Genomic DNA, 20982 nt, shown 5'->3' on the forward strand with positions numbered 1-20982 from the left:
CTGGAGTCGAATAAGAGGTACAGTAAATACTCGGTTAGAAAAATAAACTTATTTTAAGAAAACCTTAATTTTTATTTTTTAGCATTAATAATATTAATTATTTATTTAATGCTTTATATTATATTATAATTATTTAAGTTATATTTTCTAGATCTTATTTACAATTTGGTTAAACACTAAAAATACTTCCAACTTCTTCAACTGTATTAGTGCTGGAATAAAGCTTTTAAATCACGTATACGCCATGTTGATTAAATAATATTTGTACCTAAGAATTTGGTACTGTTTTTAATCTAAATAATATGGTAGCATTCTATAGAATATTATAGAAATACTATAGTATATGTACCGGTGAGAATTTAATGCCAAAACAGAACAAAACGTCGAGAACCATCTGTGACTTGCGGTTAAAAGGCGGAAGCGGCATATGGCCAAAACATAGACATAACCCTCTGTGTCTGAGCCCGCATCCAAGTGCAATGGGCTGCTTGAGTGCGGACATTTTGGCCGCCTAGAAGATGTGCGAATATGATTCTTGTTCTGGTTTCTGGTTTCTTGGCCGGCCTCTCAGTTCTGGTTGCCTTTGTTGCTGCTGTCATGTGGCACACGTGAATAAATCATTCGCGATAAGCGCGAAGTGAGTGCTCATGTTTATGGACTTAATGGCTTTAGTCACACCAAATAAAATTTGCATTTCAGGCAAAAGGGATAATCTAAGAAAAACTGACTCAAAAAAGTTCGAATACAAAAACAACGGAGAGCGAAAGCGATGGAAAGGGAGGGGTGGCGATGCCATTGAGTGATAGCGGGGACTGATAACACTTAATTACCGCCTAATTAATTAAGAGATGAGCGATGAATCGCCGAAATCTCGTCTGGCAAGGGCTGTGCGATGGAAAGAGCTGGCACTAACGCGTGTGAGTGAGTATACGCCCCCTTGCCGGCTTGAGCGCAACGAGTGAGCGAGAGCGAGATGCGGCTTCGATGGCTGCCTTGGTTGGTCGCTTCCTTCCAGGCACGCACACATCGACAGCAGCAGCGGCGGAACGTTTGACAATGGAACACCGTACTCTCCCTCTCGCTCCCGCGGCCGCACCACCACGCGATCGCTCGTGTTGCCAGGACGACTGGAAAGCAGGCCACAACACACTAAGCCCGCGTTCCGATTCCGCAGTGTTTCGCCAGGACTGGTTTTCGTTTCGCTGTGAGCGCCGTTCAGTTGCTATTGGAATCCCAATCCCACAGCGTTTACGTAGCGCAGCGCAGCCAAGTCGCGCCCGAAAGAGAGCCAGAGCCAGAGCCAAAGCCAAAGCCTGAGTGAAAGGGAGGGAACGTGAGCCACCCAGTGGTGGGGCAAAGTGTGAGCGAGAGAGGTGGAGCGCGAGTGTTTCGTTTCAAATGCCTGCGTTCCGCTTATTTCTGGCAGTGGAACACTGTTTCCAGTTGATTCACGTTTTCAGCCTGCCAACTTCATTCAGTTGGTTTTTCGATTTCGATTTTTGAACGTGGCCGCTGCTCCCTAACGGTTGTTTCGCCGTCGCCAGATCCCCGCCAAGGTGCGTGTGTGCTCGAGTGTGTGTGCGAGTGAAAAGTGACGGAGAAGCAAAAGCGAAACGCAGCACGCGATACCCTGTACCTGCAACACCGCTCTGCTGCTGCAAGTTCTAGACAAGCTCACGCAACAACGGCAAGACGAAGGCGCCGGAAGGAAGCGAGCAGCGAAGAGACAAGTGCAAGTGCAGACTGCCGGCGGTCATTCGCTCCCTCCTGGCACCTGACTCCTTGCTCCTCCCACGCTCCCATGTGTGCGAGTGTGTGCGTGCCAAAATGTCACTTTGACAGCTAGCCTCTGCTGCTGGCGCCTCTGCCGGCGTCGATCGTGCCGCAAATGATTTGCGTGCCGTTCTTGCGTTAGCGCTTTTTATTCCGTGCCGATTTTGATTTCCTCCGTTGCATGCGTCGTCATCGCCATCGCCCATTGATAAACCAAAGCCCAACCACAACAACACCAACAACACCCAAACACCACTAACAACAACAATAATAGCAACAACAGCAACATCAACAATTCCGCTGAAAAGTGCAAGTGAAAAAGCAAAAGTGCTGCCAAAGAAAATGAGAACCAAAACAATAAACTTACTAAATTGGCGCTGCCGGAATTAAAATAACAACAAGAGCCAATTTGAAAAGCAATTGAAAAAGGATATTTTTTAGGGGGGAAATGCCAAATGAATTTGTTGCAACTTTGAAGTAGCTTTCAAACTAGCATTCAAGACTGACAGGATACACAGCAATGTTTTATGTTATAAATTTCCAAAATAGTATTCAATCTAAATTCTGAAAAATCAAATAACAAATCAGCTTAAATTTTCCTTTAAAAAAATAAATATATATAATATAATATTTATAAATGTAATACATCTTTTTTAAATTACACAATCTTTTTTATTATTCTAATAAAATCAGCTAAATATTTTAATAGAAGTTTAAACGATATGAGTTTCTACTATTGATTGTAAATTAACATCATTTAAAATTATTTTCATTAAATTTATATCACTTGAAATTGTTATGAAATGCCACAAAAGGAAATTATTATCCTTTATAAAGATTTGTGGGTTATATTTTCAAGCCGACGGCATTTCAGAGTTATTTTATGAGTTGGGTAAAGCTGGATTTTTGAGTAAAAATTCATTGCACACTGATTATAATAATTCAACGCTCAGAGAAATTGTATAATTAATTAAAGTTTAGTTGAGTAACTAAACCTTATTGATCGTCTTTGTTTAGAAACTTTAACAATTAAAGTTTTTAAATAAAATATCAAAGTAATAATAAATATTTTAAGATGTTGCCTGCTTTTGATAGTCAAAAGCTTGAACACAAACCTAATTTATTAAAATCTCAATATTAACTTAAATAAATTTCCTGCCATTTAGGGTTTTATTTCTCCTAGATTTATTTACGAAGAAAACCATACCACAATCTGAAATATTTTAATACCCATTAATCTTTCAATCTGGTTCAAATCAAAAATAAATCTAAAGGCCATTTAAAAACGTAAAGTTTTTATTGGAAAAATCTTGATCCCAATCCGTAATGCTGCAAATATTTGAAGTGCTTGGCCAATTGCAATTCCCAGCCTTTTTCAATTGCTAAATCCGAGTTTCCCATCGAATCCCCCATATAGCTCCATCCAACTGAAACTACAGTGCAATAAAAAAGAAGCGCGAGAAATGAAAAAGCAAACAAAATGTAAGCGTGATGATAATTAAAAATAAAATACAAAGAGGCAAAGAAGAAACGAAATTTACGCGTGTCTGCGACTCCCAAACCGAAGCCGAAACCGAAATCCGCAGCAGGATCTCTCCGGATCTGATCGCACCCGGCTTCTGGCTGCGCCTGTGCGCGAGTCCGTGTGTGTGAGTGTTCCCAGAGCAAGCCAAATCAATAAATAAAAACCAATTACAAAATAATACAAAAAAGAAACAAGAAGGAGGGAAAACAAGCTGCTGGACAAGAGACAAGCAAGGGGCCAGAAGACAGCGAAAGAATTGATACGAAAAATAATAAGAGTAAAAATCATTCACCACGGCGACCATAACGAACTCCGCCCTAGCAATGAGCCAGCTGGGCACCGTCTACGCCACCAAGCGCAGGCGACGCAACGGCAAGAGGTGAGTCCCAGTAACAGTCCCTGTCTTAGTCCCAGTCCCAGTGCAAAGATTCAGATACAGATACAGCCAGCGAATCAGATACAGATACAAATGCAAATACAAGTGCGCAGCGGGAGGTTGGAAGAGAGGACGCGCGGTTTGGGGCTCTGTTATTACTGAAAGATTTCAATCAATGCGCGTGAGTGGCTGCGATTGGCTGCACTTGCCACTTACCCACTTGCCACCTTGTGGCGCCACCCGCTGACGAGCCGCTCGTGGCTCTATCAATCTCCTGCGCCAGCTACTGGTCTTGAATCCATTCCTCGATTCGATTATTAATGATCCGCAGGGCATTTGTTGACAAATCACCTTCGCCATTGACTCTTGACTCTTTTGACTTGGCCCTCGGGCCGGGGGAATCCCCTTGGCCGCCCTACGCCGCAAATTGATTTGCATTATGCATGCCGTGGCAGGTTACCGTGAAATTACAGTAGCCGAGCAGTCGATGGAGATGATGATGGCCATGATCACCATGATGACCGTGCTGATGATGATGATGGCCGCTCCCCCGGGCTGTTCGCTGGGGGAGATCGGAATCTGCCTGACCCAAGGTGCACATAATTTCTGATAATTTTGTGTACTTAGCCGCTGCAGCAGCACCAAGCATGATGTTTTCAATATATAAATATACAAGAAGACACGCATTACCGCGAGCAACTCTGGTAAATATGCCGCTCCAGCCACGCCCACCATCAGTTGGTTGCGCTCCATGCGCTAATGTTGCGACCCCCATAATCAAGGTTCTCCGATCGAAACGCTCAGATCAGCTGCAGTGCATCATCGGACGGCCATGTAGCCTTGAAGAACGAGGAAAACCAGAAGCTAAAAGCTGAATCGATTAGCGATGCATTATCAGTGTTAAAGCGAGGAATGAGGATCGATTTAGAAAACAAGATAGAGAATGCAAATGGGGAAATAACTCTTTTTCTGATTAACTTTATTAGCTACGAGTTGTGTACACATTTATTTCAATAGTTTTAAAACCTATTTAAGTAACGTATTTAGCTTAGATCATACTTTAGTCGTTTTATTATAATATGTTTGTACCAAACAAAATATTCACTCTTTATTAACTCCAATATTTTTTTATAATAAACATCAATGTCTTGTTGTAAGGAACTTAAATTAGTATATATAGAAAAACCTCTTTCCTTTAAAATCGCTGAGTAAGAACTTCCACTTAATTCTTTTCACCATTGACAGGCAGTCACATAATTCGCGGTTCCTTCTAGCTTAATACAAAAATTAAAAAGGAAAAAAAAAAATACAAAAAACAATTACACTTTACTGCAGTTGGCAAAATGAAAAAAGCGGGGCTTTCGTAGTGCCACCCCGTTTGGACCCTGACTGTGGGCCTGGCTCGGAGCTGACACCGAACTCTGCCGCGCTCGACTGACGCAAAATTGTCACCTTGCCTCTCCCTGCTGCAATGCACACCTGCAATTAACCGAGGGGCAGGTCGAGGCCGCACTCTTTTTAGGGTGCCGAGCTCTGCGGCACCCCTCCGATCATAGTTTTTTTTTATTTTTTAAATTTTTTTAATGAACTGATCAAAATGTGCTCTCAAGAGCTTCCAGCTAGCTCTGCTCTGCTGTTTTTTACAACATTTTAATAGAGCTCATAAGTGGCCGGGAGCAGCTGCCCTTTGTTTTATGCTCCTCGGCCCCGCACTACTGCGAATATTACGCATACGACGCATGGGCAGGCAGTGCAGTTTATTTATAACATTTGGCCAAGTTTGAGCCTCGCGTGCAAATATTTTATTAGGAACTTATCTATTCAATTGAAGGCACGAATTTTTCAGCAATAAAAAGTTGGAATGGAATAATGGGTATCAAAATGGAAGCAGAACAAAAAAGATACTTTACAGCAAGCTATAAAGAATTATAGCGAAATTATTATGCGTTTATTGGCACATAATTAGTTTTTAAAATGTTTTAATTTACATACATTATCTAATTTGTAAACTTAAAGTAAAGTTATAAGTTGGTAACACAATTTTTTAGTCTGTATTTCCTTAAGCTTGTTGTAAGTATCTGCCAGATCTAGGAATTTGTGGTATTTGCCTGTTCTTCCGTTTTCTCTTTTCCTGTTAAATGGAATCACTTCGGTGCACGGTTTAATTGGGAGCCATTGCATCCGTTTCTGAGAGTGGTTGGCCATTACCACAAGTAGTCAAAGTTCGTCCTGACTCCCGACCCCTGGAATGCCTTGGCCCCTCGCCGCTGGGGTTCCACTTGTTGGTTGTTATGGATATATGAGTCCTGCTTTTGCTTTATTGATTATCAGCTCGTTGTTTATGCTCTCTATGTGGCAATTGTTGTTGTTGTGTGGTGTATCCAAGTTATTGATTGCTGCAGCTGGTATCCTTTACAATGCTCCTTTCAAGCTGCATTTGTCGTTGTTCCATGTTTTTTGTTGTTGCTGTTGCCGGTTGCAATTGCAATTAGCCATGTTGCAGTTGCAATTGTTGTTGTTGGTGCCGAAGCCTTTGCGAAAAGGTTTAAAGTTCAAGCGCTCGTATTTTATGTACTTTGATTGAGTTGCAAAACTTGTTGGTGGAGGTAGAAGAATTTTACAAAGGGAGTTGGTAATTACAGAGTTTTTAAGGGGTAAAACTGGGGGAAAATTAATGCAGGAAACTGCAGTAACTCTCTTTACTTAAATTATTTAAAGCTTAATATTTTCTCTATGTAATTTAATATTCAATTTCTAAATTTGTTCTATATGTTCTTAGCAAGATAAGTTAATTACCATCCCTGTAACTCTCCTCAATCTCTCGCTTCCCCTTGCTGCAAAATTAGTTTGTAAAATTTTTGATGAATTACCTTTCGGAATTGTTGAATTGTTGTATTCCCACATGCCAGAAGATCGCTCTCTGGAAAACCGCAGCCCACTGCGCCATATGTTTTCATCGCCAGAGTCTGGGCCCGGCTTTCGGGTTCCCTATCCGCCGACCATATGGCCAGGACCGCTTTCACACACAGCTCACCTAAATTCCTGAGTCGCAGCACAATTTAATGTTGGTCAAACGAGCTGACCAGCCGGCGGGCGATGGCCCGTTGGGTGGGGGAGTCAGTTCAGGACACCACATGGCCCATGGTGGTGGGTTGCTCATTAGTTGCGCCTGCGCCTGCGCCCTTGCCAGCGGTATCGGAGCCGGTTCACATGGGGTTAAAAGTATAGCGACTAGCGGGTTATTCTTTTTAGTTAATTACCCCAGAAGAGGGGGTGTCGGAGATCGAAAAAGATACAAGTATGCAGACCAAATGACATATGCCGGCGGTTATCCTTTTTGGGACTGGAATATATTCAAGCTCTATATCTCTATTGAAGCTCTTTCCTACATTGCAACTAAAAATCATTGAAATCTAAGCTTTTTCATGGACGATTTTCTATTGGGGACGCCATGGAAAATGGCTTTAAATGCTTTGCTACCGTCTTTGGTTAACCGTTTTCCACCGCCGCCAGTCCGCTTCAGTTGCTTGCCGGCGATTATCCATCCGTCTATCGGTGTGTGTATCTGGCGGGTATATCTCTCCCTGTCCCACTCCCACTCACTGGCTGCCTGGCAGGCTGGTGTCCGTGTGTTGGTAATTAACACCATTGCGTAATGCAGCGTATCGAAGCCTAAATAGTGCTGCTCCATATGCCAAACTGGGCGGCAGTGGGCCCCGAGGAGGTGGCGATATCAGCCATTAAATGCGCTGTCTCGTTCCGGGGCAGCTGACGCTGCTGCCACTTTGTTGCCATTTATGGGGCCGGGGTCCTCGCATCAGTCATGTCGGGAGGTGTCGAAACGCTTAGAGCCTTACAAGCGATTGGGCTCGGATTTGTCGGGCTTTCCGTCTGGCCAGCGGATCAGCTGGCGGATCAGGATAGTTGGCTGTTCGAGATCGGGTGTGTGTCAGTGAACCCGGGGGCGAACGGGGCAACCACTAATCCATAATGCACCGAAACTCCTTTCGGCTGACCACCTGCATTTGGCCAACCCCGAGAGCCTAGCCCAGGTTAGTCAGCGAAAGCAAAACAAAAGAATTTCGAGTTAACCCAAAGCGTCCCATTAAAATCCACCACCACGGCGCCGGGTTTCAGTCCAGCAGCAGAAATAGGACTGCCAGCACCAGGAGAAGGATCAAAAACCAGGACGCACTGTTGCCGTCTGCATTTTTGTGTGTGTTTCTCTGCTTTTTCGAGTGTGCGCTGAAGTGGAGCGCCAAGGGGCTGGCCAGGATTGTGGGGTGGACTTTCAGTCGTCGGAGAGGTGGTGGTGGTAGCAGTCCCAGGCAGGTGATACTTTTAGTTACCTTTTCCTGCATGATACCCTGGCCAAAAAAAGGACTCGTTTAACTCAGACATTGAGCTTACAAAAGAGTGTGGCAGCTCAACTGAGACGGACTTCTAATGACACTTATCCCCTAAATGCGCTATCTGAACAAATCATTTAAAATGTATGTTAATTTGGGATTTTTTATGAATAATAGCATAACTGCCTCACTGATAATGTGATAACTAGTACTATCATTTGATGTAATCACAGCTTGCATTACTGTAATAAAATTAATAGCACATTTATAAGCTTAGTCAAGATCTTATGAGCTGCAATAAATCAAATTGTCACTATTAATGCTCATTCACACTTTCTATCACAGTTTATCGGGATATAAAACTTTAAACTTTTACACTTTACTATAAAGAAATGTTAATAAAAAAAGTCTAACTTTTTCTCTTTAAATAAAAATGTTTAGCATTCTTTCCACAGTTAATAGGTTTTTAAATTATTAAAATAATTCAAATTAATATTTATATAACTGTTCAAATTTTAAACTGTATTATTAAAATAATTTTAAATTAGCATTACATTTTTAACATTAACTGATTATTAATGACTAGGCGCTTTTTTCCAGAGGAAATAGTTTTATTTTTTGTCGCCAGTCCACTTAAAATTTTCAACCGCTAATATTGTTAATTAAGATGTACGATAAATTAGTTTTGTGTTTTCCCCTTATAAATTTCGATTGGGGATGCCAACGGCAAATGGAGTTCAGATACATAATATTTAATAATTACGCCGGTCGTCCAAATGATAAGTGATCAATGCCAAAATGCCAAATGCGCATCATTAGCGGCACAGTAGCCACTGTTGTTATTCATATTTTGTTTTGTTTTGTTTTTTTGGACTTCTTCAATCCCGCGCCCCACTAAATCCAAAGGCCGCGCCCACCAGAGAAGGCAAGGGGGTGGGAACTCCGCCCCTGGTTGCCTCCCCTTCTTCCCCATACCCACACCCAGTTCCAGCCCAACCCCAACTCTCTTCCACCATCCCTTTCCGCCTTCGTTTTGGCGTTCGCAGCTGTCAAAAGGTTTTCAAAGTTGCCTTTGCCCGGCGCTTTGATGTCGCCCCCGAGTGTTCTGTGTGTATGTGGTGTCTGTGTGGGTTAGGGGTGTGTGTGTGTGTGTGTCAGTAGTAGATACATTTTTTTCCACCGGCTGTGTGGAGCTCCTTTCGGTGAGAGACCAAAAGAGATTCCGCTGCGCGAATCGCAAAAATGTTTAATCGATAAAATAAATGAGTTGCCTTTGCCACAGTTTAGTTGTTCTTGTTCCTGTACTTCCCCTGCTGACTGCTGCTCCTATTGTTATTGTGGTTGCTTTTGTTGTTGTTGTTGTTGTTCTCTGTCCTGGCACAGTTGACGTTATTCTTGTGCTGAACTTTTGCCGCCTCATAGAACACATCTAGCCCGAAGTATTAAGCCAAGGCAGTTGCCGGTGCCCTGACAAGGGTAATCGTAAAACTAAAAACAGACCAAGCCATCGCACACACATTCATTGGCCATTATAACCGTAGTTTTATGTACTCCCCGCTGCAAGAATGTATCTTGTGGATACCAAAAGCAAAGTGTAGATCATAAAGCAGGGCAAAGCTACTGGAGTTTGGCGATGGGAAAACTGTCGCCGTTGCTGGCCCATAGATCAAATGCGATTGCAATTGGCGGCCCCTCTCAAGTTATCGATAACATTTATCACTTCATTAAGCGAACGGAGCGAACATTCCGCCGCCTCTGTTTGTACAATTAATATGCAAATGAATCCCCAATGGGACGCGGATGCGGCGGAGGTGGGGATGTACTGCTTGTGGCATCTTAATGTGGCATCACCGCATTCGAAATATGCAAATAATGCGTTTAACAACTTAATTCGGTTCACAGTCCATTCAGAAGAAGTGTTTCGCCCCTCTGACGATTAGCGCGGGCCATGAACCTGAGAGCCTGGGACCGATTCTGCAGAGATTCTCACTTCACAGGCTCTTCTGGCAGATACACAGTTGAAAATTTTGGTTTCAAGATCTAAGAAATTGTATTTAATTCTGACTAACAGCTGGGGTTTTGGTGGTATTTAAGGGATAACTTTGAATATCCCATAAAAAGCGTATCTTAAAGATAAACCAATTATTCAAACTTAAATTAACTTGATCCAGTCTTACATATCATGTTTGAAGACTTATTTTAAACCTATTTTTTAAATAATAAAGCTTAAAAGAAAATCCTTGCACCAGTTAAGAAACCTTTTTTTTCCTGTGCATCTATCCTCTGTCTGTAGCTCCTCCAACTGGAATTTACTTCGTCCTGCCCTCTTTCAGCCAACTTGTTATCTTGACAGAGTTGCGCGATCGTTTTGTAGTCGCTTTTGGTTTCAGCTACTGCCTGGCGATTCACTTTTCTCGCTTTCGGGTTGACAAAATTAATGAGTTGGCCGCGCTGTGAGGCTCCTCCTCTCAGTCGCCATCCTCCGCGCGCTCCTCGTTAATTTTAACAGCTTTGGGATGCTGAGCCTCGAAATTTATGCGTGAATTTGGCGCAGATCCATTAAGTGGTCCATAGATTAGGTGGCTCCCTTTTGCGGGCTGCTAAGTGGCTGGGCCAAAGGCTGCAACACGGTAGCATAGCAGCAGCAGCATGTTGTTCGCCTCTGACAGCTTCCTTAAATGGCGCTTAACGCGGTGTTGTGACATTTTCATACAGAATCAATTAAATGTGACATTTCCAGACTGAGATGATGGTGTTGCACTGCACAGTAGCCAGGTGAGTCGCAGGTGTGCGGCATCAACAAGTGGCTGCTTTGGGGGAGTATGTAAAATCAAATTAGTTGCAGTAAAAGTGTGCGATGATGACCCACAATCCGCCGCTGGTGCTGTTTAGAGTTTTATTTTTTGGACACGCCACTTGGCGAACGCTGAATGCCGAAAGGGTTGAGTTGTCGAGGGGTGGAGCGGAGGTGCTCAAGTGTATTTAGGGGGCTGGGGGGGCGCACACCTATCAGCTGCAATGGCGGCACGCAGCTCTCGACCAACACGCATAGGCCAAAGTCAAAAGAGCCAGCTGATGAATGAACGAGTGTCTGGTCTGGTCTGGTCTGCTCTACTCTGCGTGTGTGTGGGTTACTAACGGTTTGCTGCGATTTTGGCGCCAAATCGAGCGTGCTATGATCATCAACAACAACAACAACAACAACCGCCTGAACACGCTGCGTATGCGTAATGCTTTGCATGCAAGCCGGCGAAAGAAAAAAAAAAAAAACAAAGCGAGGCGAAGGCGTAGACAGCTGAGCTGGATGCCATGAACTCACGTGCCCCCCAAAGGATTGCGTGTCATTTGTTTATAAACACATCACTGAGGCAGCAGCGCCGGCGGGGCAGAGTTCGCTGGCGGGGATTAAGCAACAATCGACACCTGCAAATGGCAATATACATTTGAGCGGAAAGTTTTCAGGCAACTTGCAAAATTCTCGACAAATTGAAATCCTTTCTCAGTCCTGAACACAAATAAATATTTCGCTTATTTATGCTGACGTCAATATGCTTTATTTTTGGAATAGTCGAGTAGCATTTCATTTGAAAATTACCCTGGCAGCTTCCTTAATTACCCTGGCAGAAGACCTTCTCCGTTTTTTGTATAAATATATTACACCTCTTCTATACATTTACTTTTATTTCTTTTGATTTAGATACTTTGGATATCTTCGATATTTTTAATTAGATTGTCAACCGATTCCAGCTTATTCTATTTTAATTCTATCACCCTTTGGTTTAATTATTTTTTCTTGGCTCTGGCTTATCTTTATTGCCCCGGACAACAGTGGTGGGCGTGGTGCGTCGGGATTTAGGGCTTATATCGTAGTCGCTGGATCTGAGAACTTTGCTTTGGCGTGTGCTGGGCGAGACTGCAGCCTTGGACCTTGCAATTTGTGTCAACCCAATCGCGAGACACACTCACCCCGCCCCTGGCCGCAATCCCTGAGCTACTCCCGCCATTCCTCCAGCGGTCCGGCGGACGAAGCCCCAATCCCAAAAGTCGTCCGCATTGTAATTTCTTTAAAAGCAATTCATTTCATAATGGGAAAAGGAAAGAAGAAATGCGAAGAAGAATGCCGAATGGGGGGGAGAGTGGGCATGGGAAATGGGGTGGCGGTGGCGGTGGAGTTGGGAAAGCAACGAAAATGGCGAAAAATAATACATGGGGAAAAATGTATAGAAAGGACGAAGGCGACGTCGACGACGAAGACGACGGCGGCGCTAAAGGAGAATAAAAATGGCTTTTTGGGGCTGAAACTTTCGCAAGGAGCGTGGCCCACACACACACACACTGCAGTTATCCTTTGTTGGCTAGGATTCCTCTCTACACGTACACTCTTTCTCTCTCTCTCTCTCCCTCTCTCTACCTTTTTTCTCTATTTCTCTTGACGTTTTTATGGCCCCCAGACAAAAGGCTGAGGCACCTTTCACCTTTCCTCTTCGTCGCCGAAAGTTCTTTTAGTTTTTGGAAAGTTGTTTATGGAATTCATTTTATTCCCACTGCTCCTGCTGCTCCTCCTGCTGCCGCTGCCGCTCCTGCTCCTGCTCCTGCTGCTTTGCCCTTGCCATTTGGTTGGTTGCCTTAGACTGCTATAGATAATAAGAAAATTATACATTTTATGCCGCCAGGTTAGGCGAGAGACAGAGGGGCACAGCGGCAAAACAAAAAATAATACACCGCATTGCCCCCAATTTGGCAGGGGCCTCAATTTGGCCCCGGATCGAAATTATTTCTATGTCGATTCCTTTGCTAATTCGCAGCCTTGACTCCAGTGCATTCCGATGCGTCTAACGGTTTCGTTCATCAATATAATCATTCCGCGATCCGTTCGTTTATCCTTTTTTATTTTTCTTCCATCTTTTTTTTTTTTTTTGCCCAGACACTGATCATTTTCGAATTTCTTCGTAATTGGCTATTTCATTAAATGAGTTCTTTCGATTGCTCCGATTTGAAGGTGGAGCGGGAATGGCTTGTCCCACGTTTAGCGTCGATTTGCAGGGACAACTGCTCATCCTTTGTAGTCTCTGGAGTAGCGGGAATCCTTATCTGAGATCCTTTTATCCTAGCAGCTGGGCGAGAAGTTCGCATTCCGCTGGCCGGACAACGCCTTGGTGGCACGATAATGGAACTGGGATTGGGAGCGCTCCGATAGCAACTGGGGGATTATCCGTACGTCCGGCAACCGGCGACAATTTGAGGCAACATGTCGTCCAGTTTTGTGACATCAAACGGACATGCCACTGACAATTACCTGGGATCCTGCAGCGGCAAGAATGAGCAGAAACAGTTAAAAAAAAAAGAAAAACAGCTCAGAGGACGTGGTCCGTCGGCCAATTAACTTAACGCGACAATATCCTGCAACAGTCCGCGTCCTTTTTCCGCGTCTCGTGTGTGTGCAGCCGAGCAAAAAGTTTTCCAAATAAAACGCGACACACAAAAACCCCAACGAGAAGCACAACAAACGGCTAAAAAATTTGAAAACGGTGACAAAAACAATGCCACGCAAGGTATGGCCATGGAAGGGGTCGTCTCATAAATTACAACAATAATTATATTTAATTACCGCAATTAACTTTGTAATAATGTCAATGAAAATGATGAGACGAAATATGATTAAAAAAATAACACAATAGAGAGACAGAGAAAGGGAGGGGCTCCGAGAATTCATCAGCTTGTGGAGAAAATCCTAAAGAACTGCTCACGGCCACGGATAATGATGGATTAGCGGCGAAGCTTTTGAGCTAATCCATCCAGATTGCCTGCTGCTCCTCCTCACTCACCCGATTCCCCATTTTCATTCCTCATATAGCCATCATAAACGGATTTTGCATTTATGAAAGCCCCGCTCCGCCCCCAGTCAGCATTTGGATTTACAATGGCATTGTAGACGGCTCCTCCAGGTCGGGTCCTCGAACATTTTATGACATTTAATTGGAGTGGCTCCAGATTGCGGTCGGACTTCTGACTTGTGTCTGGGTATCCATGCATATTCCCGTTTATGATTTGATTCACGGAAACTGTTAGTTAGAGGTGGAGTCGGGTAATGGGGCCGATTATCTTGCTGGAATCGGAACAGGGATTTAAAACGTGCAAATACGCTTCATTATGCATCATTATATGCGACTAGAAGCGTGGGTTTAAGTAATAATTTGACCAATCATTTAGATTTTGAGCCACAATGGGTCATTTTTAAGGAAATTAAATTATTAATAATATAGCAGAAAATGTTAATATTAAAAGAAGTGCCTAGTAACCAGATAATTATCCTTAAAGTTGTTCTATCTTTAGGATAAGTAATTACTGAACCAATGACCATAAGTTGATTTACCTAAAATAAGCGACAACTTAGCTGATAAGTCTGTCGTTGTCGAATAGATACAATGCCTTACATTAAAGGATCGCTTGTGCAATTTACGCCCTCCCCTTGGATCGACTAATCAGCGGATTAAGTGGGCATAGCTAATCGAAGGAAACTACCCCAGATTGGATGACCATAGTCCTGGAGAGACTACCATCTGGGGGAGGATTTTGGGTCGGTCCAGGGCCCGGGCTATTACACAGTTTCGGGTAACTGATAAGTGCAATTAATAATTTTTGACCTTTTCAAGTTCACGCCGACAACGCCGCCTCTGCCAGCTGACGCGGTCGAGGCCGTGCGAAGGCGCGTTCTATTTAGGGAGCCACTTTCCATTTATGCATGAAAATTGTTTTTAATTTCCCTTTCACTCATTTCTCCTGTGTTCTTCTCTCTACTCCTTACCCCCGCAGCCTGAAGCCGCCGCCCAAGGATGGCGTCACAAAGAGCAATCCATCAAAGCGGCATCGGGAGCGCCTCAACGCCGAGCTGGATCTCCTGGCCTCGCTGCTGCCCTTCGAGCAGAACATCTTGAGCAAACTGGATCGACTGAGCATTCTAAGGCTGTCCGTTAGTTATTTAAGAACCAAAAGTTATTTTCAAGGTGAGTTCTATGTTAGCTGTAATCCGCGAAGGGTAGCCACTGGAGTCACCCTCAACTGGGTCTCAACTGGGCTACGACTGGGCCTCCTTTCCATTCGCCATACGGCGCGTAACGATTTTGGCCTATTAAATCGATTATGCCGCGTCCGAGGAACTCCCCGTTCTGGGTTTGGTTGCTCAGACTGCGGCCCAGACCCAGAACCAGACCCTAAACATGACTCATAAATGATTCAAAACTAATTTCAACGCCGCGCCAGGAGGTCCTCTCCTCTCCTGGCCAGTTCCACAACTCAGCGGCGACTCGGACCAGCGACAGACAAACACACGCACGTGCTGTTGACGGATTAAGGAACAGTCAGGAAGGAAGCAGCGAGCTGCAAAGGAAGCGGGGAGCGGTCTAGCATAGAGTCGAGAAGGGCTAAAAAGGAGAAAAGAGAAAATTAGGGGAAAAGAACTGCCAAAAAAAACAAAAAGGTTATTCAATTGGGAAATTCTCTGACATATTTTAAAACATAATATTTAAAGGAGTGTTTTAAGTTAAAAAACCTACACAATTTTTGAAAACTAACAGACTTTTAGACAATTAAAGGATTTTAAACACCCCTGGGTAATTTTGGATATGTTATGCTTATTTTCCCCAGTGCATTTGACGTTGTCTTCAGCTTAGTCAGTCGGGAGTAGAGCCAGGAGCTGGAGGACCTAACATATGTATCTACCTCTCTCAGGGGTGCTTTATTCTAGCCCGAGACCGCCGCGATGTGTGGGTTGACCTGGGGGTTGCTGAACGCTGCGGCGGTAGGGGACGCTACGAGGGGTCAAGATATTTGTATAATTTAAATTAATTAAAACAAATGCAATAAACTCTCGGGCCTTGATGGCTTGATTAACGATTCGTCCGCCCGGGTTCGTTGGCATTTCGCGTTTGTTTTAATGACCAACACAACAACAAAAAAATACAAAAACTGAAAATGAAAATAAAGAAAATATTTAATTGCTCCTCGTTCGCATTCGGAGCCACAAAATTGGCAATGTCCAGGCGGACGCGGGTGTGTGGTATGACAGCTTTAATTAAGCTTAAGTGCAGAATTAAGGATCCAATCCGATACCAATGCCACCACGAACTCGAGAAATCGAAGTGCGCCTGAGAAAAGGTAACAAACTCGAGTAAATATTTTGACAATTAGCGGTCAAGCGGAGCTCAGCGTTAATTGCACTGGCAAACTGTTGGCTTAGAGGACAGCAAACACAAAGGAGCAGCCGCTGGCCACGTGCCTCTGGCCGCTTTGTGCATTGTGAAAAGTCAATATAAACATTAGTTTCCTTTTGCCAGCGGCCTGCAGGACCAGGGCACCTCGCAGGACAACGACGACGGGTTAATGGACCAGAACCGTTGCGGCGTGTGCCCCGGTGAGTGGCCCTTTCCCCCGACCCCTTTGCCAGGGGTTGTCACAAAACACGGCGCACGGGGTCAACGTTTGTTTTCATTGCGGGTGCCGTACCCGTACCCCGTGCCCAGATAGATGTTTTCGGATATTATCGGGATCATTTAATTTACAATTAGTGTTTGTTTGCCCTCGGAGCCCATCAATAGACTTTGGATTCCGATTTTGGTGGTTCGATACGCATACGCGACGTGTGTCGCTCATGGATTACCGGGCGGAAGCACTCAAGACGATTAAAATTGATTAGATGCCCGAGGGAAGGAGGAGGATGCTGCTATTCTCAGCCAGTGGGAAAGTTGCTCCTGTATCCTGGATACACATGTCTATTTGGGGGTGCCTCGTCCTCGGAGGTCTTGCCATCTGCAGTTGCTTGACCCTGACTTGCGCAAAAAACTTTTGCGCCCCGAAAACCGAAAACAATACGAACGAGAACCGAACTGAAAATGTTCTCTATACCCGGGGAAGGAAAGAAAGCAGAGCTTCAGGGTTTCAGGGCTTCAGAGTTTCAGAGTTTCGCTTTTGCATTTAGCTGTACTAGCCTTGCTTATGCGCGGAACCACGCCCCTTTCGCCCAACCGCCCCCCGATGATTTAGTAATTCTCTTTCTCTCTGCCAGCCATTTTCGAGCTTTGCCGAGTGCTTTTCCACTATCTCTGGGTTTGGTTTTGGCCGCAAACTAAATAATTAAAGCGCGCTGCTAATGGGCCATTGTCTTGGCCCCGAATGCGCAGGGTGCGGAGTGGGGGAGTGAGAGTGAGAGGATCTGTCTGGGGGCAACTGCCCATAATTGCCCAGGGCAAACTCACCTTGGCTCACCGCCCGGCTACTGGCCATAATTGTTAAGACGCGCAATTTCTACATTTTTAATGCCCTTTTCGAAGAGGAGCAGTCCAGCCCTCCACTCTTGTCCCTGTCTTTCGACGTCTGCCTAATTGATGAGTTGCGTAATTAAGTGCCAACGGAGAGGTTGGAACAATTGCTGAAACATTAGTTGGTATGACCCCTTGCTCCCTCTCCCTAGCTCCAATATTGATAGTTTCTGCTTTTACGATTATTATGCATTCTGTAATGTTTGCTCTGTTTTTTTTTCTGGGAGCCCGCACGCTACCCTAGCCGCTATTCAACCCCCTGCTGGCGGAGCTAATGCCATTAAAATGGCAGTAAAATGTGGCCATAAGCAAATTGAGTTCCCAAGAACCAAGAAGCGGTAGCTACCTTAAAGATTTGGTAACCCGAGATGGGAACGCATTTGCATTTGCATTGGCGTTGGCCGCCACGGTTTCGCCAGCGTAGAGTTCCCACACACTTTTTAAGCGGACACTGTAATAAAGATTTTAATAATTTAAATTAAATTAATTAAATAAAATTGTACTTTAAAACTGGCTTAAAGTTATAAGACTTAAACTTTGGAAAATCTAAAAATTAAGATTTAATTGAAAGTAAATCAAATTTCAAGAACTTATTTTGAGGTAGTATAGTTAAAAAGTCAAGCATCAACGGCCTTATTTTACGGTTAAATATAGAAAATAATTAAAATGTTTAATAAATGTTAAATAGAAGCATTCCATTGCGAAACTACGATCAAAACTATTTAAAATACATTTTAAAACCCTCCTCCAAACCTCCTTGCCTTGAAACCTCTATAAATGGTTTATATTTTTGTCCAGTGCAGAGCCAATAACATAATAGATTTGCTGGCAAATCATGTCGCCATTACTTTTGACTCAATGGACCTGGCCTGCTCCGGCCTGGCAACTGGTTCTCGGTGCTCCGTGGGAAGCGGCAGAGTTAAGCGTATTATGAATGAATATGAATCTTTGGGCGGAGATTCGTACTGCCAGAGCATGGGACACCCGAGCCGGGTGGCCTGCTGCTTAGTAGTCTGTCAGTCACCCACCGATTAGTGGCCAAGACAAGGTCACTTGGTCAGTCAATCTTCTGTTGCATTCCTGCTGCTCCCGCTGCTCCATTTTCCACTGAGCCATTTATGCTATTATCAAAATTGCCTACAGGCATTCGCTACCTATTTGAGGTGAAAGAGGAGGAGGAGGAGGCGGAGGAGGCCAAGGCTCAGTTCTTAACCTATAAACATAGTGAGACGGCCAGAGCTCCAGCGGCATTTGGCCAATTTTTCGTACATTGTAACATGACTTTCGTGCGTTGCTCCAGTTAAGGCCGCCTTAACCCCTCGGTGCCGGTGCCGGCTCAAAACCAGACAATGAATGGGTCGCAGGCGGACATGCAATCAGTCAGGCGATGGCTACGGCTATGGCGATGCACTTGCTCCACGTAGGTGTTGCTTTTGTTGTGGAGCGCTGTGGTGTTGTGGCCGTGTTTTGTTGCCCAAAGGCGTCGCATTGTCACGACGGCCGAAAGCTCAGCTGTTTCCATATACCCATGGATACGTAGATATACCTACATGGCTACGGATACATAGCTCCGCGTGCATTGGCAGACAACATTGCGTGACTTACGTAGGTCGACACCCCCCTTTTTCCTCCCTATCCCCCCCCAGTTCCTCCTCCTTGCTCTTTGCCAAGATACAATGTCTAGGGCCTAGTTCAATTTAAAGTCCAATAAACGATTCGGTCTCTTTAAAATGGTAGAAGGAACTTGAACTGTCTATAAGGAGAGTGTAATTGCGCAGTGCGTTGGTGTGTCAGGTGCTGGGAACTTAAAACCGCAAAGGAACCTTCTTTAAATGGAATATATTGGTTTCTGAAGCTAAAGCAAACTCCTTGAAATGTCTTAAAGCAAGGATAATCAAGCCAATCAAGGATATTTTGTGGCTTTAGCTTATAGTTGAGACTCCTCCTTATCTATTTCATTAGCTCATTTATTATTCAATCCTTTTGTATAAACTTTTTAAACAATAATTTTCTCTTAATAATTATAGATAAACTTTTTTGGACTGGAATAATAGAAATATAGTTTAATTATGGTTTTAATCGTTTAAAAAAATATATAAAAATCTCTTAAATGCCAAAATATAATTAAAAGTTTAATAGAACACATTTTAAATCAGAGTTTATAGTCTGACAGCTCTATTATAGTTATTTATTTAATATACCTCCAGCCAAACCTTCCTGTGCCCATTGGAGCTGCCCACCGTTAGCTGTTAACCTTTCCTTTTGACCCACAGGCCGCGGCAGGGTGCAGTGCATCCAAGAGGGGCGCTGTCACTCCTGACAGCTGCTGCCAATGGTGCCGCTACTGATGCTACGGGTCTCGGCATACGTATGCTTTCCCGACACCGGCGCTGTCAGTTTTCCAATCAAATCCGCTGATGAGTTTGACATTTCCATGACATATTTGCTTCTGTCGGCACGGAAAATGTTTGCCAAAATGTCAGAGAATTTAAACTTTATTTATTATTCTGCGCCAAGCCGTGCCACCAGCTAGCTGGGGCACGCCCAGTTGCCGCTCCATCGCCAGCATAATTGAAGCCATTCCGGGAGGGGGAAAATGGCTCAGAGGAGAGCTTGGTGGAATCGGAGGTGCCGTCAGTGCAACGTCATTAGGGCGAGTATCTATCTTTTGGGTCTTCTTTCGCTGCCTTTTCCCAACTGGTTTCGCTGTGGCTTTCCTCTCTGTCCGCTTTCCTCCACTCTCCGGCCACCTGGGTGGGGTTTTCCTCGCCGCCGCCATTTTATGTGTGTGTACATCATCGGGCTCTCCGCCAAGTAACCCGCACCTCGCACCACCGCCAGCCGAGATTTTGCGCTTTTCCGGGCTCGCAGCTCAAGATTTTCATCCACCGTTCGGCATTGGGTTCACGGTGGATGGTCGTCCGTTTAACGACTCTCTGGGGGTGGCTTCGCCAAGATGGAAGCGCGCTGGCAGCGGAAAATGAGTTGGGGAAAACAGCAGAGGAGCAGCGGAAAGGCGGAAAATGCGGAGAATTCGTCGTAAATTCGGTTTATTCGCCGAGTAATAATACATTGTAAGTGCAATAAAAGCAGAGTCCTACGTCGAACCCAACCCAAATCTCTACCCATCAGAAAAGAAATAATTAAATGAGTTTATGCACGTACAAAAAATTAAAATATACAACCAGAAATAATAAAAAGCAGGGCCGCGAAATGGAATGAATGTAAACTGAGCCTAATTAAATTATGAATAATTACGGCCGCGTCCTAGGCCAAGTGGCTGTAAGGGATCACGCCAGGATTACACGCACATGATGCAATTTGTTTGGGCCCCATTACACGGGCCCAGAGGCAGCCGCAGGAGCTGGAGGGGAGTGGCCAGCTGTAACCAGCGGCGACTATTTGTTTTATCGCACTTTCGCTAAAATGAACAATCTTTCGGGCCAAGAGGAGCGAGCGAGTGCGAGTCACTATTGTTAATTTGATAAAAAGGCCAAAAAGGCCGAGATTAAGCTCGGGCGACAAGGAGCTCCAGTTTGCGGTCAGGTCAGGAGTGGGTCTGGTCTCGCCGGGTAGGGGGAACGAACGCTAAACCTGCTAATTGAAATTGAAGCCGGACTCCGAGAGTTTTCCCCCTGCTTAGGG

The 20982-nt window shown here is 44.4% G+C and overlaps 1 protein-coding gene across 1 annotated transcript in view; it reads left to right on the forward strand.

The window, feature by feature from the left end:
* The first annotated feature begins 1487 nt into the window (after positions 1-1487).
* Positions 1488-20982, forward strand: part of ss (spineless) — a 29612-nt gene continuing 10117 nt past the window's right edge. The window contains exons 1-3 of the mRNA XM_017161317.2: positions 1488-1556; positions 3191-3677; positions 14837-15027. Of these exons, the coding sequence (XP_017016806.1) occupies positions 3622-3677; positions 14837-15027 (247 nt within the window). The 5' untranslated portion in view covers positions 1488-1556; positions 3191-3621. The remainder of the gene's footprint in view (positions 1557-3190; positions 3678-14836; positions 15028-20982) is intronic.

Source organism: Drosophila kikkawai, chromosome 3R (assembly GCF_030179895.1).
Source record: "Drosophila kikkawai strain 14028-0561.14 chromosome 3R, DkikHiC1v2, whole genome shotgun sequence".
Taxonomy (NCBI): Eukaryota; Metazoa; Arthropoda; class Insecta; order Diptera; family Drosophilidae; genus Drosophila; species Drosophila kikkawai.